This window comes from Pseudophryne corroboree, chromosome 5, assembly GCF_028390025.1.
Source record: "Pseudophryne corroboree isolate aPseCor3 chromosome 5, aPseCor3.hap2, whole genome shotgun sequence".
In the NCBI taxonomy this organism is placed as follows: Eukaryota; Metazoa; Chordata; class Amphibia; order Anura; family Myobatrachidae; genus Pseudophryne; species Pseudophryne corroboree.
This window is the reverse complement of record NC_086448.1, coordinates 50548466-50557310: the sequence shown is the minus strand read 5'-3', so window position 1 is coordinate 50557310 and position 8845 is coordinate 50548466. Positions and strand designations below refer to the sequence as shown.

General features: G+C 50.4%; 1 protein-coding gene across 2 annotated transcripts in view; it reads right to left on the bottom strand.

Moving 5' to 3' along the window:
• Positions 1 to 6600: 6600 nt before the first annotated feature.
• TMEM71 (transmembrane protein 71) overlaps positions 6601 to 8845 on the bottom strand; it is an 81824-nt gene continuing 79579 nt past the window's right edge. For both annotated transcript variants that reach the window (XM_063924772.1, XM_063924773.1), the window contains one exon: positions 6601 to 6678. In XM_063924772.1, coding sequence (XP_063780842.1) covers positions 6670 to 6678 — 9 coding nt within the window. In that variant the 3' untranslated portion in view covers positions 6601 to 6669. The remainder of the gene's footprint in view (positions 6679 to 8845) is intronic.

Genomic DNA, 8845 nt, shown 5'->3' with positions numbered 1-8845 from the left:
TGTGTCGGTACGTGTGTGTCGACATGTAGGAGGACGATGTTGGTGAGGAGGCGGAGCAAATTGCCTGTATTGGTGATGTCACTCTCTAGGGAGTCGACACTGGAATGGATGGCTTATTTAGGAATTACGTGATAATGTCAACACGCTGCAAGGTCGGTTGACGACATGAGACGGCCGGCAAACAAATTAGTACCTGTCCAGGCGTCTCAGACACCGTCAGGGGCTTGTAAAAACGCCCATTTACCTCAGTCGGTTGACACAGACACAGACACGGACACTGACTCCAGTGTCGACGGTGAATAAACAAACGTATTTTCCTTTAGGGCCACACGTTTCATGTTAAGGGCAATGAAGGAGGTGTTACATATTTCTGATACTACAAGTACCACAAATAAGGGTATTATGTAGGGTGTGAATAAACTACTTGTAGTTTTTCCTGAATCAGATAAATTAAATGAAGTGTGTGATGATACGTGGGTTTCCTCCGATAGAAAATTATTGGCGGTATACCCTTTCCCGCCAGAAGTTAGGGCGAGTTGGGAAACACACCTTAGGGTGGATAAGGCGCTCACACGCTTATAAAAACAAGGGGCGTTACCGTCTCCAGATACGGCAGCCCTCAAGGAGCCAGCTGATAGGAAGCTGAAAAATATCCTAAAAGTATATACACACATACTGGTGTTATACTACGACCAGCAATCGCCTCAGCCTGGATGTGCAGCGCTGAGGGGGCTTGGTCGGATTTCCTGACTGAAAATATTGATACCCTTGACAGGGACAAGATTTTATTGACTATAGATGCATTTCTATATATGCGAGATGCGCAGAGGGATATTTGCATTCTGGCATCAAGAGTAAATGTGATGTCCATATCTGCCAGACGAAGACACGACAGTGGTCAGGTGATGCAGATTCCAGACGGCACATGGAAGTATTGCCGTATAAAGGGGCGGTCCATCGGACCTGGTGGCCATGGCAACAGCTGAAAAATCCACCTTTTGTTACCCCAAGTCACATCTCAGCAGAAAAGGACACAGTCTTTTCAGTCTCAGTCCTTTCGTCCCCATAAGGGCAGGCGGGCAAAAGGGCCAGTCATATCTGCCCAGGGGTAGAGGAAAGGGAAGAAGACTGCAGCAGGCAGCCCATTCCCAGGAACAGAAGCCCTCCACAGCTTCTGCCAAGTCCGCAGCATGACGCTGGGGCAGTACAAGCGGACTCAGGTGCGGTAGGGGGTCATCTCAAGAGTTTCAGCACGCAGGGGGCTCACTCACAAGTGGACTCCTGGATCCTACACGTAGTATCCCAGGTGTACATTGGAAATTCGAGACGTCTCCCCCTCACAAGTTCCTGAAGTCTGCTTTACCAACGTCTCCCTCCGACAGGGAGGCAGTATTGGGAACAATTCACAGGCTGTATTCCCAGCAGGTGATAATCAAAGTACCCCTTCTACAACAAGGGAAGGGGTATTATTCCACACTATATTGTGGTACTGAAGCCAGACGGCTCGGTGAGATCTGAAATATTTGAACACTTACATACAAGCGTTCAAATCAAGATGGAGTCACTCAGAGTAGTGATAGCGAACCAGGAAGAAGGGGACGATATGGTGTCACTGGATATCAGGGACGCTTACCTACATGTCCAAATTTGCCTTCTCACCAAGGGTACCTCAGGTTCGTGGTACAGAACTGTCACTATCAGTTCAGACGCTGCCGTTTGGATTGTCCACGGCACCCCGGGTCTTTACCAAGGTAATGGCCGAAATGATGATTCTTCTTAAAAGAAATATGGACGCTTTCCTGATAAAGGCAAGGTCCAGAGAACAGTTGGAGGTCGGAGTAGCACTATCTTAAGTAGTTCTACGACAGCACGAGTGGATTCTAAATATTCCAAAATCGCAGTTTTTTCCGACGACACGTCTACTGTTCCTAGGGATGATTCTGGACACAGTCCAGAAAAGGATGTTTTCTCCCGGAGAAGAAAGCCAGGGAGTTATCCGAGCTAGTCAGGAACCTCCTAAAACCAGGAAAAGTATCAGTGCATCATTGCACAAGGATCCTGTGAAAAATGGTGTTTTCTTACAAAGCGATCCCATTCGGTAGATTTCACGCAAGAACCTTTCCGTGGGATCTGCTGGAAAAATGGTCCGGATCGCATCTTCAGATGCATCAGCGGATAACCCTGTCTCCAAGGACAAGGGTGTTTCTTCTGCGGTGGCTGCAGAGTGCTCATCTATGAAAGGGCCGCAGATTCGGCATTCAGGACTGGGTCCTGGTGACCACGGATGCCAGCCTGAGTGGCTGGGGAGCAGTCACACAAGGAAAAAATTTCCAGAGAGTGTGATCAAGTCTGGAGACTTCTCTCCACATAAATATACTGGAGCTAAGGGCAATTTACAATGCTCTAAGCTTAGCAAGACCTCTGCTTCAAGGTCAGCCGGTATTGATCCAGTGGGACAACATCACGGCAGTCGCCCACGTAAACAGGGCGGCACAAGAAGCAGGAGGGAAATGGCAGAAACTACAAGGATTCTTCGCTGGGCGAAAAATCATGTGATAACACTCTCAGCAGTGTTCATTCCGGGAGTGGAAAACTGGGAAGCAGACTTCCTCAGCAGGCATGACCTCTACCCGGGAGAGTGGGGACTTCATCGGGAAGTCTTCCACATGATTGTAAACCGTTGGGAAAAACCAAAGGTGGACATGATGGCGTCCCGCCTGAACAAAAAACTAGACAGATATTGCGCCAGGTCAAGGGACCCTCAGGCAATAGCGGTGGACGCTCTGGTAACACTGTGGGTGTACCAGTCAGAGTATGTGTTCCCTCCTATGCCTCTCATACCAAAAGTACTGAGAATCATAAGAGGGAGATGAGTAAGAACGATACTCATGGTTCCGGATTGGCCAAGAAGGACTTGGTACCCGAAACTTCAAGAGATGTTCACGGAAGACCCGTGGCCTCTACCTTTAAGAAAGGACCTGCTCCAGCAGGGGCCTTGTCTGTTCCAAGACTTACCGCGGCCGCGTTTGACGGCATGGCGGTTGAACGCCGGATCCTGAAAGGGCATTCCAGATGAAGTCATCCCTACCCTGGTCAAAGACAGGAAGGATGTAACCGCAAAACATTTTCACCGCATTTGGTGAAGATATGTTGCGTGGTGTGAGGCCAAGAAGGCCCCTACAGAGGAATTCCAACTGGGTCGTTTCCTACATTTCCTGAAAACAGGACTGTCTATGGGCCTAAAATTAGGGTCCATTAAGGTTCAAATTTCGGCCCTGTCGAATTTCTTCCAGAAAGAACTGGCTTTAGTGCCTGACGTTCAGATGTTTGTAAAAGGGGTACTGCATATACAGCCTCATTTTGTGCCCCAGTGGCACCTTGGGATCTCAATGTTGTTTTGAGTTTCCTAAAGTCACATTGGTTTGAACCACTCACCACTGTGGACTTAAAATATCTCACATGGAAGGTGACGATGCTATTAGCCCTGGCTTCAGCCAGGCGTGTGTCAGAATTGGCGGCTTTATCATATATAAAGCCCTTACTTAATTTTTCATTCTGACAGGGCAGAATTGAGGACTCGTCCTCAATTTCTCCTTAAGGTGTTTTCTGTTTTTCACATGAACCAACCTATTGTGGTACCTGCGGGTACTAGGGACTTGGAGGACTCCAAGTTACTTGACGTTGTCAGGGCCCTGAAAAATATGTTTCCAGGACGGCTGGAGTCAGAAAATCTGACTCGCTGTTTAGCCTGTATGCACCCAACAAGATGGGTGCTCCTGCTTCTAAGCAGACGATTGCTCGCTGGATTTGTAATACAATTCAGTTTACACATTCTGTGGCAGGCCTGCCACAGCCAAAATCTGTAAAAGCCCATTCCAAAAGGAAGGGGGCTCATCTTGGGCGACTGCCCGAGGGGTCTCGGCTTTACAACTTTGCCGAGCAGTTACTTGGTCAGGGGCAAACACGTTTGCTAAATTCTACAAATTTGATACCCTGGCTGAGGAGGACATGGAGTCTCTCATTCGGTGCTGCAGGGTCATCCGCACTCTCCCGCCCGTTTGGGAGCTTTGGTATAATCCCCATGGTCCTTACGGAGTCCCCAGCATCCACTAGGACGTCAGAGAAAATAAGATTTTACTTACCGATAAATCTATTTCTCGTAGTCCGTAGTGGATGCTGGGCGCCCATCCCAAGTGCGGATTGTCTGCAATACTTGTACATAGTTATTGTTACAAAAATCGGGTTATTCTTGTTGTGAGCCATCTTGTCAGAGGCTCCTTCGTTGTTATCATACTGTTAACTGGGTTCAGATCACAGGTTGTACGGTGTAATTGGTGTGGCTGGTATGAGTCTTACCCGGGATTCAATATCCTTCCTTATTATGCACGCTCGTCCGGGCACAGTATCCTAACTGAGGCTTGGAGGAGGGTCATAGGGGGAGGAGCCAGTGCACACCACCTGATCCTAAAGCTTTTATTATTGTGCCCTGTCTCCTGCGGAGCCGCTATATCCCCATGGTCCTTACGGAGTCCCCAGCATCCACTACGGACTACGAGAAATAGATTTATCGGTAAGTAAAATCTTATTATTAGATATTAGACATTTTCATTTTGTATCTATTTATAAGATGTGACAGTAAAGGACGATGCCATGTTTACATTTGTACCCCGTAGAGGTTGTGTTGCCTTCTTTTAAAAACATACAGTGAAACAAGCAATTTGTCCAGGGGTGGGGTAATCATTCAATTACAGCTCATATATAGGGGGGTAATTCAGACCTGATCATAGCAGCAAATTTGTTAGCAGTTGGGCAAAACCATGGGGGTCATTCCGAGTTGATCGTAGCTGTGCTAAATTTAGCACAGCTACGATCAGGTTCCCAGACATACGGGGGGACGCCCAGCACAGGGCTAGCCTACCCCGCATGTCTGTCCCCCCCTTCTCTGCACAAGTACAGAAGCATCGCACAGCGGCGATGCTTTTGTACTTGTTGAGTAATTCCGGCCAGTGCAGCTGCTGCGGCTGACCGGGAGTTGCTCGTCGCTTCCCCTGGTCGCAGCGGCTGAGGGTGATGTCATGCAGCCGCTGCGGCCCGCCCCGCCCCCCCCCCCCGCATGGTCCGGCCACGCCTGCATTGGCCGGACCGCGCCCCCAAAACGGCGGACAAACGCCGACGTGCTGCCCCCTCCCGCCCAACGACCGCCTCTGCCTGTCAATCAAGCAGAGGCGATCGCTATGGAATGATGGCCTTCGGCCATCCGGAATGCGCCGGCGCCCTGCGGCGCCAGCGCATGCGCAGTTCTGACCCAATCGCTGCGCTGCGAACAACTGCAGCGAGCGATCAGGTCGGAATGACCCCCCATGTGCACTGCAGGTGGGACAGATATAACATTTGCAGATACAGTTAGATTTGGGTGGGTTATATTGTTTCCGTGCAGGGTAAATACTGGCTGCTTTATTTTTACACTGCAATTTAGATTTTAGTTTGAACACATCCCACCCAAATCTAACTCTCTCTGCACATGTTACATCTGCCCCCCCCCCCATGCAGTGCACATGGTTTTGCCCAACTGCTAACAAATTTGCTGCTGCGATCAACTCAGAATTACCCCCATAATATGTCCTAATATTCTTGAAAAAGAAATAGGGACATTAGCACACGCCTGCGGGTGAGGCCTCGCAGCAATGGGCGTGGCGTCACAGCAAAATCTGTTCCCACAAGCCATACCTCCCAACTTTTCCATTTCAAGAATCGGGACCCTCGAGGAGCGAAGCCGCTCGTGACCCAAAAGGGGGTGTGGCCTTGGTGGGCGGACGTGGCTTGCAACTGGTGGGCGTGGCCTTGCGGCGCCGGCCTGCTTTTCTTGATTTAAGGGGGCGTGCCCAGCGCTCCCCGTGCAGCTGGGCAGCCCCTTGCTCCCCTCCTAGCGGTGACTACATGCTGTGCGTGTGCGCACAGCATGTATTCAGAGATCACGCTGAATCAAAGCCTCCCCCAACTGCCCCCCCCCCCCCCCCCCGCCCACAGCACACTGCGACCCGCGGGTGGGACAGTGTCTGAATAGCGGGACTGTCCTGCTGGAATCGGGACAGTTGGGAGGTACTGTATGCACAAGCCATGCCCCATGTTTCTGGTATGCTGGGGGCATGCCCAGTGCTCCATGCCCCAGTCCCTCTCTCCAATGAATAGATGTCCCACACGTGTAAGTGGAATCTATTCACCACGTGTTCTCATAAGCATAGCAGCGGGTGACACGGGACCTCCGAAACCCCCACTACCACAGGACACTGCGGCCCGCAGGTGGGACAGTGCCCGAAAAGCGGGATTGTCCCATTAAAATAGAGATGGTTGGGAGGTATGTTAACACACTCAGCGGGACGATAGTAACTGGGATATACAGAAAAGAGTGCAGCAACTCCATTATTGATGCATGAAACACTTTCAGAATAAATAAATAATGAATAGCTTCCCTCTGACAATAGGTGCATTTCAGGTATTGTGTTGACAGTACCATTTTTTTTTTATAAATTGTAACATGGACACATGGGGGGGGGGGGGGGGCTTTCTTTTAACACTTTAAATAGATCACATAATATTGCACAGAGTTGAGATCTTTAATGATTGTGTTAATCATGACTTAGTGGTCGGGAATCCAGGACAGAATCAATTTTAGGTGACCTGTAAATAGTAAGAAAATAAAGTTATCCGGGAATAAAATACATGCAAAAATCACATTTGTTAATATATATATTGTATGAATCAAGGCAGAAGAGATATAACCGGTACTGCATACAACACACCGGGCCTCATTCTGAGTCGGCGCAGCAGCGTCTATTGGCGGCAGGCCGCAACTGCCGAGTGTGCAAGGTCTGAGATGCCCACTTTTAGCATCTGTGCACGCTGTAATACAGGGGGGATCATTCCGAGTTGATCGCTAGCTGCCGTTGTTGCAGCGCAGCGTTCAGGCTAAAAATCGTCATTGCGGTGCGTATGCACCGCAATGCGCACGCGCGACGTATGGGTACAAAGGCATTTGTTGTTTTGCACAGGTTGTAGCGAAGTTTTCAATCGCACTGACGGCCGCAAGAAGATTGACAGGAAGGGGGCTTTTCTGGGTGTCAACTGACCGTTTTCAGGGAATGTTTGCAAAAACGCAGGCGTGTCTGAAAAAACGCAGGCGTGGCTGGGCGTTCGCTGGGCGGGTGTATGACGTCAACTCCAGACACGAATAGGCTGAAGTGATGGCAAGCGCTGAGTAGGTTCAGAGCTACTCAGAAACTGCACAAACTGTTTTTGCAGATCTTGCCTGCACATGCGTACGCACTTCTGCTAAGCTAAAATACACTCCCCAGCGGGCAGCGGCATAGCGTTTGCACGGCTGCTAAAAACTGCTAGCGAGCGATCAGCTCGGAATGACCCCCATAGTCCTATTGCAGGTGTAGTGTCTCCTTCTGACTCTGGCCTCCTATGGCAGCGGTTGTGCGCCTGGGTACGCAGCCGCTTCCATCGAAATGCCCCCAACACTCCCATAACACGCCCACTACACACCAGTGCAGCTCGCCATCTATATTCCCTACCCCATTCACCTCCATGTGGCAGTGATCTACCGCCCCCCTGGCCGCTGTTCACCTTTCCTTGACAACTTTGCTGCCTGGCTTTGCCACTTTCTCTCCTCCGACCTCCCCTCTATCATCCTTGGTGACTTTAACATCCCTATCGACATCACTAATGCAGCTTCCTCTAACCTTCTTGCTCTTTCCACCTCCTTTGGACTTTCTCAATGGTCCTCCACCCCTACTCACAATCTCGGCCACTCCCTCGACCTTGTCTTCACCCACCGATGTAATCTCTCTGATTTCTCTAACTCTTCCTTCCCTCTCTCTGACCACCATCTGCTTTCTTTCACCCTCTCATCTTCCCCTCTCTGCTCCACACACAGACACACCATCACCAGATGCAATCTCGGGTCCCTAAACCCCACTATCATGTCCTCCCTCGAGACCTTCCTCTCTCCTCTTTCCAATATGACTTGTCCCAACCAGGCAGCCTCCTTCTATAACTCTTCCCTTACTGCTGCTCTTGACTCTGTGGCCCCCCTCTCATCTGTCCCCCTCCGCCGCTCCAAACCCCAACCCTGGCACACCAAACTTACACGATTCCTACAAAAATGTTCACGGTCCGCAGAACGCTCCTGGAGGAGATCCCACTCTCTGGCGGACTTTCTCCATTTCAAGTTTATCCTCTCCTCCGATAGCTCTGCTCTTTCTCTCGCCAAGCAATCCTTTTTCCAAACACTCATCTCTTCTCAGTCCTCCAGTCCACGCCGACTCTTTGAAACTTTCAACACTCTCCTTCGCCCCCCTCCTCCCCTCCCCTCTTCCCTCACTCCCACTGACTTTGCCTCCTTCTTCATCTCCAAAATTGAGGATATTCAAAATTACATCTCCTCCCGTCACCCCTCTGCTGCCCCCCTGCTCCCACCATCCCTCCCGTCCATCTATCCCACCCTGTCCTGCTTCCGTCCCACCTCAGACAAGGAAGTCCACTCCCTCATCTTATCCTCTCCCCCCACAACCTGCCACTTGGACCCCCTCCCCTCCCGTCTTCTCCGCTCCCTCCCCCCCACTGCCTGCTCCCACCTTGCTCACCTCTTTCACCTATCACTCTCTACTGGCATCTTTCCCTCACCATTCAAACATGCTCTAGTGTCCCCTATTCTCAAAAAAGCCAACCTCGACCCTTCATCACTCACTAGCTACCGCCCCATCTCTCTTCTCCCTTTCGCCTCCAAACTACTTGAACGACTGGTCTACAGCCGTCTCACAAGCTACCTCTCTGACCACTC